Genomic DNA, 17,941 nt, shown 5'->3' on the forward strand with positions numbered 1-17,941 from the left:
CCAGTACAAGAATTACCAAAATATATCTCATAATGGCACTATCGTATGGATCTATAAATCCGAATACATCCGTACTCGTCTTCTACGAGTACAACCAATACTCGACATCGACACTATTAAAGCCGTTGTACAAGTGGTTGGTTCGTGTGAAACGATTTTAAAGCACACGAGACAAAAACCATGACAACGAGCGAATGAGAAAGTTTAGTCGAGTACAAAATTCGTACCGCACATTTGCATCTTACTCCCGTCAGCACAATGTGCTGAAAGCGAGAGCTTGAAGTACCGTCGAGGGTTTCAATGTCACTAGTGGCTCGTTTGGACGTTTGCCAGCCTAAAGACCTATTATATTATACTGGAAAATTGATACGCTACGGACTCGCCGAATACATTGCTTAATTGCTTCGAGTACCAATAGATCGAAGATTTAAATGGTATCGATTGCGCACTCTGTATTTTTGTTCTCGTTTTTTTTTTTTATTCGATCGTTATATTTTATTGAAACGTAATGTCATGTATAATTTAAAATTTCCATGATTATATTAATAGGAACACGTGTCTAATCAACGACGTAGGCGGTAAATATTCCAAGCGGGTGTATACTCTTTCGCCGGTTGCGGTTCGATGACGTCAAGACACTGTCAACACTAAATGGGTCAGTAGAGGAGGATGAAACATATTCGTATCACCCGAAACTATTATATTGGAACTCAATTTCCGTAAATGAGTTTAATTTCAATCAGAAAAGAGTTACGTCATCACATATAAGAGGGAAGGGAGACAAAGGAACCACAATGTTTCCATTTGAAATTATGAAGTGTTTATTATAAGTGTGTCTCAGAAATATGTATGTGTAAATTAATGGCATATTTTTTACATGTTAAGCATATCAATTGAGTCTGTTGAAATTATTTCAAATAAATCGATATCACTGAAATATTTGTTTTACGCGTTACACGTATCACGATTGAGTAAAGAGAGATTTGGACGTCAGATATGAAATCATCCTTCGTTGCTAAGACTTCAATTTTATACTGATCCATGTGAAGATTACGTAGATTATAAGGAATACAGAAATTAAAATACAACTTTACCGAAGTTATTTAAAATGCAAAGTTATGTGTTGTTACAATCAGGTAGAGTCGAATGAGTCATAAATTATTGTATCATTTATGTAAAAAGTGACTCATGTTGGAGTGTAGATAGGAAGTATCTTTATGCAATAATTCATAACTCTGATTTTATTTTTCTGCAACGGACGTTTCAGACAAAGATTGCATATATGCGTACATCGGGGCTCAAGTGCTTGGGTGCCCGGCAACAGGTCCAGGGCGCAACGCCCGATCAATACGAGCTAGCGCCGCGCCGCCGCACGCCGCCGACCGAGCCCTTTAAATCCCGTGCGTCCACAGCTACGTACAACGAGGCGCTACTATATATCCTTCTCACTCTCACAGTTTGCGGCTTCTGACGTATTTGATTTGATACATTGATGCACGTTAAGTATTCTATGGACGGTAAGCTTAATGTCTTGCTACGGTTACCGATCGCCAGCGCGATCTCGTTCGCACGACACGCACACCCGATTCGCTGTGTCTACTTCACACATTCAAATATCGCAATCGATGTACAATGATGCTCATTGAAGCGATTCATGTTAACAAATGGAATAATATTGCTTTTCGGGGACAGATATGTCATTTACAATTAATTATTTAAAAGCACTAAGTTTTATTCTGACTATTTCGAAATAACGTTACGAATTTGTTTTATAAACATTACGTTATGTACTATAATATAAGTGTCACATATATTTACGATAAAATAGCGACAAAGGCATAAGTTTCATCGCTGTACCGCAATAGCGTAGGGAACTCGAAACTATGTAAAGAGGTTTCGAAATTGGCGTGGGCGACATGCGAACTGTACATAAATCTGTCAACCCTAGCAACCCTCATCGTAGCGTGCACATCCTCTACTATCTCAATTGCTGTCGCCCATGCGAAGTATTGATCATACGCTGCTTTAAATATATCTGTAACTGTTTATCTCATGTTATTTACCCTCATCTTGTATATAACAAAAGAAGGACGACTAACTTATAAATAGGTTCAATGTTTTTTACTTGTATCTTCAAAATCTATACATTATTTGACCAAAAATACTTGAACATCGAAAATTTTCTTAGGTACATTATATAAGTGTTTTGTTTTGTGAAATAGTGAAATAAAAAAATAAACCTTTATCATTCGAATTCGATTCGAAGAAAAAATCGATTTAATTGTTTTCGAATTGTCCAAAAATATTGGTTTAATTTCGAAACAAAACACAACAACTTTACTAATATAATAAAATTAGATTAGTAAGCCGCTCAATCTATCATTAAAATATCTCTAAAAACAATAAAAGTAAGTCATTATTGTACTATTATTTAACAATGAAGTAATTAAATACTTTTTAAAGCACAAACTTTATAGTTATAACGTCCTCTCTTAGTCAAATGGCATCCTCCTCTCCACGTTAAGTTTAATTGAAAATGAAATTACCTTCAAGCCTCGCAATATGTAATAATACATAACTATTTAACTTTAAAAGGCGGGTATTTTACGAAATTATCCAGAAATAACAGTGTATCTAGAGGCAACAAGCACGTAACATTTTAGTTCCTAAAGCGGTGACGCGTTGACAAAGTACATATATATATCTATACTAAAATATACTAATATAATAAACGAAAAGTGACTTAGTCTGTTTGTCTGTCTACATATAGGGGAATTAGATCAAATTATAGTATGAAGCAAAATTGAATATATTTATGATACCTAACCCAAAACCCCCCAAAAAGTGAGCAAAGCCACGGGCGGCCAATAGTGGTTAATATTTCTTAGTGTGGTGATGTCCATTCAGCATCAGGTAGTATATTTTCTAGTATGTCTAGCTATTTAAAATAAAACTCATTTTAAATAATCCTATGTCTCTGAACGAAAGGGACACACTTGTCTCACCGTGCTTAAAACCATAATGCGTTCACAGATAAAATGTCATTGACCTCATAATATACTACACCAAAACAATAAACTTGGGAAATAATACTCAATAATAAAATCAAAATATACTTCGTTTAAGTAGGCTTTCCAAGTACATCAGAATAACCGACAAGAAACTAACTAGTTACTATTTTCCAACATTTTAAATACATTACGTTAGTTAAATACAATTATATATAATTTAATGTTTATGTTAGTTAAATTACTAGTATTTAGAATACAAGGTGAAAGGTGGTATTACGGGCAACTTCATAATGCAATGCGTTACGTGCTTAGAAAGGATGACAGTAAGTAGCAATTTTCCGACTGTTTGAGCGTTTCATGACAGACATTAAGAACTAATATCGTGACGCTACGTTGTATAATATATTCATGGACTAACGCAATCGTTCTTTATTCGTATCGAGACGAGAGGATGAAGGAACAGAGAACTTCTTGTAGACGCGACTGCATCCGTCGGACGCATTTCTCATGCAAATCAAACACGACTTAAGGTATCATGTTACTGGCGTTATCGCGCCTCATTTAATAATACTTCGAATAATTCATAATTGTCTTATATATTCAGATAAAATTTACGCTGCACATCGACTCCAAGAGATTATTATAAGAGCATATTGGAACTGAAAATATTTTTGTAAAAACGCATCGAAAGCAATTTATCCCACAGGATTTATTTTTCCACATCAATACATTTTTATTCAGCGTAAACTTCTCATTAAAATGCAACTGCGATGCGTCCTCACATCGACAATATCCATAAAAAGATGTGCTTTTTTGCATCAATAATATTTAATTTCTCCATCAAAATAATGCGTTTACCAACAAAATCCCGAACATGACTACTATACAGTAAGTCAAATAAATTTCCAGTAAAAACTCATTTTAAAAAACCAGCTTTTATAGCATACAAATTTTAATGTCTATGCTGTTGGTTGCCGAGGAGCTGAAGGAGTGCGCAGGTAATCAAGGGAGTAGAATTCAGTAATTCTTAACATAAAAATTACATCAGAATTGAACCAACGTGTAAAATTTCAAATCCATGGGATGACAGGAAATGGTTCTAATTCAGCATTAAAGGAATTGACTGAATTTAAATAGCATAGCCTGTCTAAGCGAGTAGGTATTGCAACTCAATTATCAATTGTTTTCAAAGTACCAACATGGTTTAAATAAACAATAGTATTTCTATGAATTTCCCAAGTATGCGGTGATGTTAACTATGTTCTAACTAACAGTGTATTGTCCTTCTGAATTTACGGTGCGTAGTCGCAAATGTCCAATTAGTAGAAGCGTGAAATGTTTAAATGGCATATAAGCTTCAAAATTAACGAGAAAATATATTTAAAAATGTTCTTTCCGGAATGAAAATCTCGATTGTATGTCAACTATGTATTGTCATGTTTGAATGGAGAGATTGCGGAAGATGTGCAAATCATGTATGTTCCCGAAGACCGGACGAATCAATCGGCGTGAGCGCACCGCACCCAACTCCCATTGAGGGAACCATTAATTGGACACATCGCATTGGTCTATGACGTCACCTGATTCAATTGGCAACTGACTATATAAACGAGTGGAACAAATCTAAACACAAAATTGCGCAAAGAACATCCAGTTGTTTTAATCTTTAAGCAAAAATGACACAGCATTTTTGTGAACAGATTACTATTATTAACATACACGTGTTAAAGAGCATGACAACATACCATTGCATTGTGAGGAAGGAACGATTAGTGCTTCCATGCAACTTTAGTTTCTTACTCGCTCAATAGATATCTAATTTACCTTATTTTTTTTGCGAAACGAGTACAACATTGATAAATTCTATAATATTAAGGGTGATATATATTATGAATATTTATTATTATAAAAATCGTACCAATAATTATTTGTTTTGAATATATTCATACATAATCATAATCTATATTAGGCAAGGGCAACATGTTCGGTAATAAAAAAATATAGCGATAAATATTAGAGCGAACAGCATTGTTAAGGAACGTGTGCGTCGTCAACTTGGACAGCTATTACGAAATGACTGAAAACGTAACGTAGTCGCCCCACTTCCTTCATCGTAACATCTCCTGGAGCTGAAGCACCATTAGTGTTTTGCACGCAATGAGTGTTGTAAGGCGTTTCGCGACTATTCCGGGTCCTAGGCCTCTTCCTCTGCTTGGGAACTCCTGGCGCTTTGCTATTGGACAGAAACCGTGGCAAACACGGAGCTTAGATGTTACTCTATGGAATCTACGAGCACTAGCTGGTGCTGGCGGAGCCGCTAAAGTGGCCAAATTGTTTGGACATCCAGATTTAGTATTTCCATTTTGTGCCGAAGAAACAGCAAAAGTGTATCGGCGGGAGGACTCTATGCCGCATAGAGCAGTGGCACCATGTCTAAAGCATTACAAACAGGAACTACGGAAGGACTTTTTTGGCGATGAGCCCGGCTTAATAGGCGTGTAAGTGTTAGCCGGGGTTGTAACTTTTTTCAATGAGATAAATTTAATTATGAAGGAGATAAAGTACTTTAATTATTAATATTTGATAACAGACACGGCATGCCTTGGTCAAAGTTCAGATCAAAAGTTTCGAAAGCTCTCGTGGCTCCGGAAGCAGCAAAAGCGGCTGTACCATCACTTGACGACGTGGCCGTAGATTTTTTGGACAGGTAAGCTGTAATTTATAGTTCACTAGCTAACAGACCCATATTTTGGCGTATTCTTCAGGGGTTTATTATTACCAAATTATGTTTATTTTTTAAATAATGAAATATATAAATAAATTTCAATTTAAACAGGCTATATAAAAAAAATATATAAAAAAAAAAGAACGATTCGATCTTATATATCACAGAGAACCATCATGAACCGACTCATGCAGGTTACTTTATGATTTTGGCCTTGACTGCTGATCACGAGATAAATAATTAACACAAATTAAGCACATGAAACAGCAGTGGTTATCTTAGTTTATGATCCACGTGTTCTTCTTTAAAACAGCGACTATGTTTTATAGTTTTTACAGATTATAGTTGCATTGTTTATGTTTGAAACCTAGGTATGTATGTCTATTGTACTTGGGATAATTAAAGGTTATACTGAAAATTTGCAAACATAATATTTTGAATATTAATAGGCCAGAAACTCTCTATAATTATTTATTATTTTTTAATAATTCGCTAATGGCAAATAAGCAAATGTGCGAATAATAAATGAACTTCTTCTACTAAGTGCTACTTATAATTATGTACTGCACGCAATTACAGTTTTTATGTGAACATGTATGTTTATAGAGCCTATCAATCAATTAGTCCAACAGTGCTACTCTGTAAGAACTCACTTCGTATCTCACTAGTCTTGGTTCTTTCGTGATCGTGTACTGCTCATTGCGTTCATATTTCGATTTGCTTCATACAGAACAGCTCCAAACATCTAATAATAAATACAATTTCAGAACTGTTAATTTAAATATTAATGTAATTTTCTTCACAATGATAATATTAACTATAATTCGTGATAATTACTACATATTTATTGCAATAAAAAGACGCAATAATTGTATTGTGTGATTGATGTTATACATCTACTTTTTATTTGAAATACTTTTATCTGATGAACTTATATTAATGTTCGTTTAATAATTATATTTATCTTTACACTGTTACCAGACAGCATGGCTGAATATTAAAAAATATGAAAAGACCAACGGAATTAAAAAATAGTCTACTAACCATCTTCGGACGATTCCGATACGTTCAGTAGTTTTCACGTGTATGATGAAAATAAAACCATTATAGATTTAGAGTTTCCATAGAATTATGTTTACAGTGTAGAGAGTCTACTATTCAATTTATCCAAAAATATAAAAGTACAGAGTTGCTATATCAAAGCCTTATATGTTTCCACACGAACAGCACCATTATAAAGTTTTCTATAAAATATTTATAGCCTTAGGTAGAAAGTAGCACCTTCTTTAATGTGTTCTGGAATCAAGACATCATTAGGCACTCCTCGCTATCGCGTTATCAAAAACCTGTCGTGTTTCGAACGTGAATTCGAATCGAAGCACATCAACAATTCAACGGAATGCGAACGCGAATATATTATTCGCATTAAATTTACATAAATTTAAAACAATGTACATAACATTATCATGAAACCGTCTTCATCGAAACGTTTCCACGTCTGAGTATGTTATAATACGAGATCTAAGAGTCTAGTGGCAAATGTGAGCGGAGTGCAGAATCACGGTTTAATGACCACATCCGTTCCTAACATCGACGGCGTCTGCTTATTTGTTTTGTATGCTGTGTGTGTGTACTGAGTCACTGCGGGAAACAACAATCTCATTCAATGAAAAAGTTACGTTCCGATTATGCTGATTTGACGCGTTCACATTTATCACACTTAGGAAAATTAAGAATTTTGGCGCTTGGACACTATGTCCGAGAACTTGTCCCATTATTTGTATTCGTTGTAATCGACAACTAATTTGGGAATAAAAATTGTTTCAGATTGGAAAAAATTATGGATCATAATAGAGAAATGCCTAAAGATTTTCTAACGGAATTATACAAATGGGCTTTAGAATGTAAGTGAAACGCGAGAATTCATCAATGTCACATTGATCGATCATGGCTTACGGGCATATTATATTTATATCAAATTACCATTTTCAGCTGTTGGAGCGTGGGCCCTGGGCACGAGATTAGGATGTTTAAGTGAAAAAGATAACGATGCAAAAGAAATCATAAAAAACATTCACGGTTTCTTCCACAGTGTACCAGAACTCGAACTATCTGCTCCACTATGGAGGATATATTCGACTAAAGCATACAAAACCTACGTCGACGCCTTGGACTCCTTCAGAAATCTTTGCTTAAAGAGATTGACAGATAAAGGAGTTTGCGCTAAAATTGCTAAAAGTTCCGGCGAGCAAGTCGCAACGATATTGGCTTTAGATTTATTATTGGTCGGTGTAGACACAACCGCAGCGGCTGCGGCCAGCACGATGTATTTACTTGCGAAAAATTCGAGAGCACAATGCAGGTTGCAAGCGGAACTAGACAATAGCCTTCCTGTAGGTAGAATGCTTAATAGTCAAGATTTAGAACGACTACCGTATTTACGCGCTTGTATAAAGGAAGCTTTGCGGTGAGTTAAATTTAACATTGACATTAAAGAGACGTTAGAATCCTTATTTTAGAGGATTTAGAATTACACAAGATTATAGATTTACACAAATATGACATGAAGATGCAGCTCGCTTTTGATCTGAGTTAAGTATTAAGTTGCTTTGTATGCAGCGTTACTCATACTTCCCAACGCTTTGTGGTTTAAGCGGTTTCTTATTTATGTTGCAGCACTACGTAAAAGCAATGCAGATATATTTACTGAAAACCTCGGGGTTCAGCTCATGTTTTATTCAATGTCGCGTCTTATTTTATACGATATAAAATAAATGTTGTAATATTTTTCGTTTAATATAACGATAAATTTTATACGTAATATACGATCAAATTTAGGACAAACTCCGTTCAGATTGTATATGTAACATAAGAACCAGTAGCTATATAAGAACAAGTTCAACGGCATAGTAGAAACTCGATAGTTACATATAACGCGTTGATTTACTAGTATTATCTATGATATATAAACCTGATCTATTTAACTTGACTATGTAACGATTTTTATTTTTGATTGATTTTTTTCTTAATTTTAGAATGAAACCGGTCATCTTAGGAAATGGTCGTTGCTTACAATCCGACGCTATCATATCTGGATATGAAGTTCCGAAAGGGGTTTGTTTATTATCTTCTTTTTATCACATATCATCAACTAAAAGAACATCATATATACTAATATTCTGCCTGTCTGTCAGTATGTTGCTCTTTCACGGACAAACTATTGAAGCGAAAATGATGAAAGTTGCTTTGAAGCAAGATAACACCTGACGAACAATCTCCAAAACGCGAGCGGCACCGCGGTCGACAACTAGTTAACGATAAAATTTCCTTCGTTAACATTATCCTAAGCACACATAGATTTTCGCTTTCATGAGTAAGACATTTACAATTAGAAAACTTAAATTAATTATAATGTTACATATCGTTTCGCAGTCGCACATCGTTTTCCCTCACTACATCATGTCGAATGAGGAACGATACTTTCCAAATCCGCACGACTATACACCGGAACGTTGGTTAAGAGACAAAGAACGCACCGACGATCATGTGTCTTCCAAATCTTGTTACATAGAAATGGAAACGAATGATAAGATTTGCGAACATGCTAAAGCAGCATTAATAGCTGAAAGGCAGAGGGAAGTAGGAATCCATCCATTTGCGTCTCTTCCATTTGGTTTTGGCAGACGTATGTGTATCGGGAAGAGATTCGCTGAAGTGGAACTGCAACTTATGCTCGCTAAGGTAACGTAAATGTATCGAGTTTGTGCTATTCACATTTCGGCCAAAGATTTCTTTGCTACTCTAAATTTGAAATATCGAATATTAAGTAATCTCTATCAGTGAAGCTTATCAAGGGAAAGTAATGGAACTACAATACAGCCCTAAAAAGTATTCCTTTAGTCCTTATTAGTCCGTTCCTTTTAAGGAGAAGGTTTCTAGTTACACTACTCTGCTTCAAGGCGAGTTGTTGAGAACACGTGGGCTAATTTTAATCCACCACAAACAGATTTCATCACCATGTTTTCCTTCATCATCGAATACGAGATGAATTTAGCACAAACTAAGCACGTGAAAATTCACCTGAGTCTACTCTTGCACGTTTTTAGGCTTGAACTCGGTTAAAACGGTTATTAATTACTCGATTTACCATAAGGTCATCTGAGCACTCGTGAAACGTACACAGAGTTACCACTTATAAAAATAAAGTTAAAAAAAAAAAAACTAATATTTGCCACTTCATTAAAAATGTCGCTAAATTAAAAACTCTTGTAAGTAATTTGAGCGTTTCTTTGTTTGTACGTCTATTCAAACAAACTACATACGTAAAGGTTTTATTAACGTGTGTTTAATAAGCATTTATAAGCATTCTCTATGCTAACAATAATAATCGTATAAGTGCTATTAAACTGTACTGAACAAGTTGACGGCGTATGAGGAAAAAAATCACGTATTACTCGTTAGTTAGTACGCATAAAAATAATTGAAAACTACACTCGTCTCTGTCATGGTTCCACGTGAAATATAATAGGAAGGATTTTAATGAGGTCCACTGTGTTATACGACAAAGAAAGCCGTTAACGCAATTAAAGTGTTTCATTTTAATAAAAATGCAGAGGTACCGTCTGAAAGAGTATGAAAATATATTTAAAAAAAAAATTAAAATCTTACAAAGGTACAAGTACAATCCTCTGTTTGAATATACTTTCATTAATTCCACGCTTGTATAAGCGAACAAAGCTCGAAGCGAATGAATAGAAAAATTGTAATTAAGAAACATACTTAAGTGGAAATGATATTAATATTTAATACCAGTACTAATTATTTATACTAAGATAAAGAAAGTTCTCGGAAAACTGTAGAACATTCTAGATTTTATTTTATTTGTAGCCGACTTACCGCCAGTTTCTGGAATTATGAGCAAAGTTAGTTAAAATAATCCGACTAAATACTAAAACCTCATTGGTCGCATTTAGCGTCATCAGCGTACACTGACCAATGACCACTGAGAATTAATTGAATTTAGTTATCCGATTTTGATCAGCGTTTCACAAACTAGAGGTATGTAAAGTTATGTTCGTCTTACAGGTATTTCATAAATACAACGTGTCTTGGAGATACGGGGAACTGACGTACAGTGTAACACCGACCTACGTAGCAAATGAACCCCTGCAGTTTACGTTAGACAACAGAAAGAAAAGAAAATGACAAATTGAAGACTTAACCTATCCAGTTAATTCTTAGATATTACTTTATATCCTTTATATTTATATCTAAATTCTAATAAAATTTGTATGTAAGTTCTTTTAAGAAACATTAAATTGTGAGTTGCTATTTGTAATATTTTTATAGAACTCCTACTTGTACGTTATGATAGTACCTAACCTTTAAATATACCTTTAACAGATATATGAAGATGGTGATGATTAATTACCATTCAAACATACTAGATAATTTATTTCTTACATAATACAATTATGATTTTTATCATCATTGCAATATGGTTGATACAATAATCCCTGTTTATTTTGAGCATTTAATATTTAATACTTCTAAATGCTCTTATTGTGGATTGAATTTGCTTTTTTTAACTTTACGTAAGTTATAAATATGATCGTCTGTCTCCGTCTTAGATACCAATCATGACAACCAATAAACGTGAATTTAAAAGCACCGTCATTAGTTAACTCGTGCGATCCTGACATCTGTCAATTTAAAGTTTCTAAAATAATTAAGTAACATTCCACTTACTATTTAGCCGAGTCATTGAGCTGGTACTCATTAGATCTGCCGAAGCACTCCTGAACACCGGCGTCCGCCCACAGCCTCTTCATGGCCGCTAGAAGTTCCTCGCTGAACGGCTCCGTGTCTTCCATCCGTTGAATGACGTCGAATACCATCTTGCCGTCGCTCTGAATAATAATATATATTTTAGAAACTAAAACTTGTAAATCACACAGAGAATAGTGAAGAATAATCTTTTTAAATTGCAAATAGTGTGTAGCGTTTGTTGTGCAAATTCAAAATCCTAATGACAATATTAAACTTCATAATTAAATTATCATGTATTTATTATAATACATCGAAATGGAACATTAAAAAAATATTTTCCTATCATTAAAGTAAAATAAATATAATTTGCTTACTTACATACAATACATGAAATAATTTATAATAATAAACATTTGTATAATTAATAAATAATTGTATCAAAAAATAATATTCAAATTTGTTACCACGTAATTATATTAAATTTTAATGTTAGTACATCGTAATCATACAATATTACATTACGTTCCATATTAACATTTAATATCAATAGAATTAACAATTTTCATATACATACGTTCAATGTTGCCATCTAAATATAAACGCGATAGCATTACAGTGATAAAAAATGGTTCAGTAAATATATAATATCGATCTTAGTTCAAATAAAATTTCATCGTCAAATTGATATCATATAATATTGAATTAGTAATATCTGTATAAACGCCAGCTGCTGCATAAGGGCCGAGACGTCTTATTAGAATTGAAGTGAATTTTATTCAAGGATTACGAATTAAAATCTGGGCATGCACCAAAGAACTTTCCTGTGCTTATTTGTTTATAAAATTAATCCCCTGCTCGGTGGCGAAGGAAATTATCGTGAGGAAACCTGCATGTGCCGTATAAAAATCCGTATAGACATATTCATATATATGGATATGGTTCCACTCGTACAAACGTGAAGTTTTTAGATGAGGCGCCATTTATGCGCCAACGTGACTGACTCACTCTTAGATAATAAACAGAAACGATTCAAAGGGTGCGAACCGTGTAATTAAACTCCTTTCATATCACAAGAGCAGGGAACTCTCGTATACAATCTGTTATAAAATATTTTAAAACGAAGTCTCGCACGTACATACATTTTCGTCTAATTCAATTCGTATAGTTCCGTAGTTGTACTATGACCGAATAATCATGAGCAATTATTTAATTTTTTTTGTGGAAACGGAACGGAACGAATATTTTGTACACACTTTCAGTTTTAATTATCTAAACAGGCAAAATTATGTATGTTCATTATGTAAGACACTTAAGATATTTTACATTCATAATTTAGAAAATACATAATAGAAAGCTGACAAGAAGGATATATACAAATATATATCCTTATATACAAATAATATAGACTACTTTAAAGCAAATCTCTTGATACTTGAAAACATTGTTAATGTTAATTAAAAAATCTATGAAGTAAAAGAAGTTGAGCACTTTACGATTTTGTTGGTTCAGAAATGGTTTTTTTATTTGGACAATTCAATATTGTGAGGTTTGTATATCCCTGTTGGTAAACTAATTAAGTTGAATTGAATACAGATCTCATTACTAAAACGCGACATGAATCATAAATCATAAACACCATTAACATATTTATAAACTTATATAAAATAAAAAAAAACTTCTAAAACACTTAGTAATATGTAACAAATGTAATATATACTATATAACGTAAAATGCTTTAACTCCCAAATAAACTGGATTTCAAAATAGTTTTGGAAAAGATTTAAATAAAAATGGTTGAGCCATTTCAATGCGTTTTGTGTATGCACAGCTTAACACTTTAATTGGATTAAAGGCTTTCCTAGCATACAAATTCATTTTAATATTTATACCGTTTCCCAACTATAAATTCAAAACAATTTCCTTCTTAAATAGATTTTTGACGACAACGTTTCGCTTTACAAAAAAACTTAGAATAGAAAGATTATTTAAATCACCTTAATATAATTAAACTTCGTAACTTTTCCCTGTAGGTATTCTACCTACTTCAAATTGTTTTGGAGTCCTATGTGACCTTATTTAATTTTTTTTATTCAATAACCGTTAAATCTGTTTGTATGTTTGACTATGTCGTCATATTCGTTGTTGTTATATACATCATTACGATGGTTTGATGACGAAATAACGAACAGGCGGATAGTCTTACTTTCGTTTTTTTATTAATACCGTGTTTTCGTGGAATCATTGACACAATTTGTAAACATTTTATACAGTAAGGACACAAATAGTAGATCCGATGTGACAACAAGTCGCGTCACGACTTGTGACGAAGCGGTTAATTACAATGTTTTCACAAAACGTCCTCTGTTTCAGCGATTGCGTAATCGAATCGTTCAGGAGATGTGTGACGCTGAACGCCTCACTCACTCGCTGATCACTCTACACGTGCATTGTAAAAGTCGCTTACAGCCCATAATGTAACCCATGTTATTTATACGTACATACTTATATTTGTCATTGATTTGGTGCTCTAAGATAACGTTGATGATGATGAAGGCAAAATTTATACTTTTTTTAAAATCGAAATAAGATAAATGCTCAACAGACATTTTTCAAACCATGAATGACGTCATAAGGTTTATCTTTTGATTGTTATTTTTAATGTAAACATCCAAATCCTAACAGTGTACATTCTAGTTTAAAGTGACGAACCAGACTTAGATAAGCTATCGTAACGCATACATGTGCACCTATTGTTTGACATTCTCAGCACATATTATATTACAATGAAAGGAAAATATTACCTACGAGCTTCCTACCGCAGGGAGGCAGTCATGCACGAGTCGGCGATAAAAAGTAACATATTTTCCATCCCAAACTTCTATATCTGTGGCAGATTAAATTCAGATCCGTACAGCCGTTCTGGCGTGATTGAAAAAAAAACAGCCATCCATCCAAACTATTATATACAACATTAGTAGGACAGGTACGTATCACATAAGACATTTTGGTCATTAAAATTGTTTCTAAACGCACAATGTTATGGTAACGTTACAAAACGTTTACAAATATATAAACTTAGATAAAAATCCACATATCATTCGTTTACCAGTTAAAAAATATTGGCGCGTATTGGTATATATTTCAATTATCTCTGTTTAACCATTGCGACAAATATTATAATATCGATATTTAAATTACCTATTAAATTATTATTTGTTCAATAACAATGTATAGAATTGTAATTGCGCAATTGTATTTATAAATTATTGTCTTATCTATAAACTAGAATTAGTTACAGCGTACTACTTCACTTTTAAATATGTATAAAACATCATTACGAGTTAATTTAATTTCCATTAAAACTTTAGCTCAAAGGTGCATTATTATATAAATTTTATAAACAACTATTTAAAAGGTTTTGTATAAATCCAATTCATTTAAATATATAACTTAATTAATGGACGATAACGGTGTTTATTTCTTATATAATATAAAACCTATTTAAGGCGGACGGGCAAATGGGTCTGTTGGTAAGTACTTACAACCCAGGGGACAAGGGAAATATTAACCATTTTCCTACATCACTAATGCATCACCAACTTTTGGGAACCAAGATGTTATGTCCCTCCCGGTCCTTTGTGTTAGATTTGCCTGAATCAAATTGTGTTATTGATATTGTTAAAAAGCTGTCTCAGACAAGTTATAAAGTATTACAAAGTATATTCAAATGGCATTGTATCGATTCATCGAGCACCAAAGTAATTATCAAATATTATAGAACAATGCCTCGATCGGTACGGCATAATAAATTGAATGGCGTATCCGATTGATCCATTGTTTGTCCCCAAACTGTATACATTATAAATATGCAAGGGACGAAGAGAATGAGATACGAAATTTTAATTGGGTTGCGAATAGAAAAAATCAACAAAAATTAGAATACGAATGAGATCAAGGTACAACAACATGAGTACACAATTATTTTTTTATTTTACTATAACGGAAAAATTGTCATTGTATACGTTATTGCCAACGTTCCACGCGCGGCAGTCATTATTCGTACCATATCCATTTTTATTTTGACTTTTGTATACCTCCTCTCTCTTTGAGGAGTTTTGGAGCCAGGCCGTAGCAATGCGGGTTGGTAGTGCACACATGTGGCATAATTTTATTGATATTAGACATATACAGGTTTCCTCATGCTGTTTTTCTTAACTACCCAGCACGAGATGAATTATAAATACAAATTAAGCACATGCAAATTCAGTAGTACTTGGCAGGGTTCGAACACGCATCATCGGTTAAGATGCACGCGTTCGAACCATTCGATCATCTCAGCTTGCTCAGAGTAGAGTAATAAAAAAATATTTTTTAAAAAATGTACACATTTATTCTTATTGGAATTGCAGATCGGCTAATAGGCAATCTATTGATATTTAAATAGTGAATATCCCCCATAAACAATGACGCTGCATGAAATGTAAGCAACTCCTAACACCCTCATTGCACTACCAACCACTAAATCTAAGATATTATGTTCCTTGGGACTTTAATAAAACTGGCTAACTCATCCTACAAACCGGGACACAACAAACTATATTCATATTTAGCAATAGAAAAGCTGATGAATGATGTTATTAGACGACGATTAGCAAACACAGGTAAAGTAATTAGAATTACATAGAGGACACCCTCCCACGCCCTCTATAAATAATACCATTAAAAGAGTCGGAATGAACAAGTACCTATTGTTCAATTAAATGTAAATATCGTAATTGAAGTCTGAAAGCAAAGCTCACCCTCATGAATAAGGAAATACTGGCCTGACCTTTCCAGGACTTTGTTTCTGCAAGATGCAATATGGCTCTGTTACTATGTATCTAATTGTTTAATGGTGTATCACACTCACACTAATAAAAATTAAGATAGACAGATCGTGTAGGTTAGCCAGTAGACTAAGTCAACTAAAGTAGCGACGTATTCCATTTGTAGGTTTCACACTACCGCGCCTCGCAAAGTTCTAAACCCTTCAACGTAAGTTCTGAAACTATTTACTGACACTTAAGCCGCTGAACCGATTTAGATGAAATTTGATATGGAGATAGTTTGAGTCGAGATTTAGAGTCCCGGTGATGGACATAGACTACTTTTTTTTTATTTAACTCTAGAGGAGTTATAATTACGGTTGACGGTTTGTATGCGAAAGGTATAGTTTTATAAATTTCGCGAGGGTACAGTCGCAGATTGAGTTGAGTATCAATAACAAAAAAAAGGAGGACAATTTTAATGAAATAGATAGACAGAAATAAGTTACGTTTTATTACATCATCATCAACGTTCTGTTAATAAAATATCCAAGCGCTAATAGTAAGATATTTAAGAGTAATCTATAATAAGGAAGATTTAGATAAATTAACATTTATACTTTGATTAACGACTTGAAGAAAATATTTAAAAAAAAAACGTGTTAATGTCCATCGACTGATAATGTATCTCAAAAATTTATATTGCTCGTTTGATCATTTCAATTTGATTCGAGGAAAATCATACATTCTCGTTTTTATTATCTAGTGACATAAATACGGTCTAAACACACTTAACATATTTTAATGAATAATAAATGTTACAGATATAAACCAAGATCAATGCACAAATTAGCATCATACATTACATAAAACATTCATTTCGCTTTGAAATACTATTTATATTTATACCTAAGCCTGTTAAATCTTAAACATATGCGATCGTTTAAAAAAAAAATAAGAATATTAATAATAAAAGACAAACAGATAATAAAAACGATGCAAGTGATTTTTAGAAATTAATCTGTATCAAGCACGTTGTAGGTTATAAAAATATTTTATGGCAATGTTGCCTTAGTGAAATTACTTCGTAATGCGAGTTATCATCGAGGGGAAACTCGGGCACTTAGTGAACGATGCTTGATGCAATAGATTAATTTTTACGAACTAAATATTATTTATAGAACGTTCCGAGTAATACATGTTTTATGGTTAACGGGCCGATATACTATTCTATAATCGGAATCCAATACTTAAAACGAAGATTATAATAATGCGTTATTTTTTATTTTAAATTAAGAACAGAGTAGCAACGAGTAAAACTACCCAAAAAATGAAACCTGAACAGTTTGGAATATTTAATAATGAGATTAATATTTATGTCATTATCTTTGTATCAATTGTATTTTGTATGAAGTTTATTTCAATGGGAGGAGTGAGGATAAACCAACTTAGATTTTACTTAGATTAACAATATATAAATGCGATTTGACTCTAAACAGTTCTTGATTAATATATCTTTATTCATAGTACAAAACTGTTTCACTTAACTACTATTAAAACTGTACCAACTTTGAAAACGAAATTTTTCAAGATCCATAATGAATACCATAAATAATTTATCACAGATTACA

At 33.2% G+C, this 17,941-nt stretch overlaps 2 protein-coding genes across 3 annotated transcripts in view; one reads left to right on the forward strand and one right to left on the reverse strand.

Annotated features, from left to right (window-relative positions):
- Positions 1-17,941, reverse strand: part of LOC125070615 (guanine nucleotide-binding protein G(o) subunit alpha) — a 43,815-nt gene that overhangs the window by 9,016 nt on the left and 16,858 nt on the right. For both annotated transcript variants that reach the window (XM_047680561.1, XM_047680560.1), the window contains exon 4: positions 11,485-11,645. In XM_047680561.1, the coding sequence (XP_047536517.1) occupies positions 11,485-11,645 (161 nt within the window). The remainder of the gene's footprint in view (positions 1-11,484; positions 11,646-17,941) is intronic.
- LOC125070614 (probable cytochrome P450 49a1) lies at positions 4,891-10,950 on the forward strand. The gene is made up of 7 exons (XM_047680559.1): positions 4,891-5,509; positions 5,602-5,718; positions 7,564-7,640; positions 7,729-8,203; positions 8,772-8,850; positions 9,169-9,477; positions 10,822-10,950. Exons 1-7 carry the CDS (start codon positions 5,169-5,171, stop codon positions 10,939-10,941), a joined length of 1,518 nt encoding a protein of 505 aa, XP_047536515.1. The 5' UTR covers positions 4,891-5,168; the 3' UTR covers positions 10,942-10,950.

The sequence above is a fragment of the Vanessa atalanta genome, chromosome 17 (genome assembly GCF_905147765.1).
Source record: "Vanessa atalanta chromosome 17, ilVanAtal1.2, whole genome shotgun sequence".
NCBI classification, from domain to species: Eukaryota; Metazoa; Arthropoda; class Insecta; order Lepidoptera; family Nymphalidae; genus Vanessa; species Vanessa atalanta.

Excerpts from the sequence above, each read along its gene's own strand:
- LOC125070614 (XM_047680559.1), top strand. The coding sequence starts at position 5,169 with ATGAGTGTTGTAAGGCGTTTCGCGACTATTCCGGGTCCTAGGCCTCTT. Across the intron at positions 5,510-5,601 it reads GAGCCCGGCTTAATAGGCGT|ACACGGCATGCCTTGGTCAA; the intron begins GTAAGTGTTAGC and ends ATTTGATAACAG. Across the intron at positions 7,641-7,728 it reads ATACAAATGGGCTTTAGAAT|CTGTTGGAGCGTGGGCCCTG; the intron begins GTAAGTGAAACG and ends TACCATTTTCAG.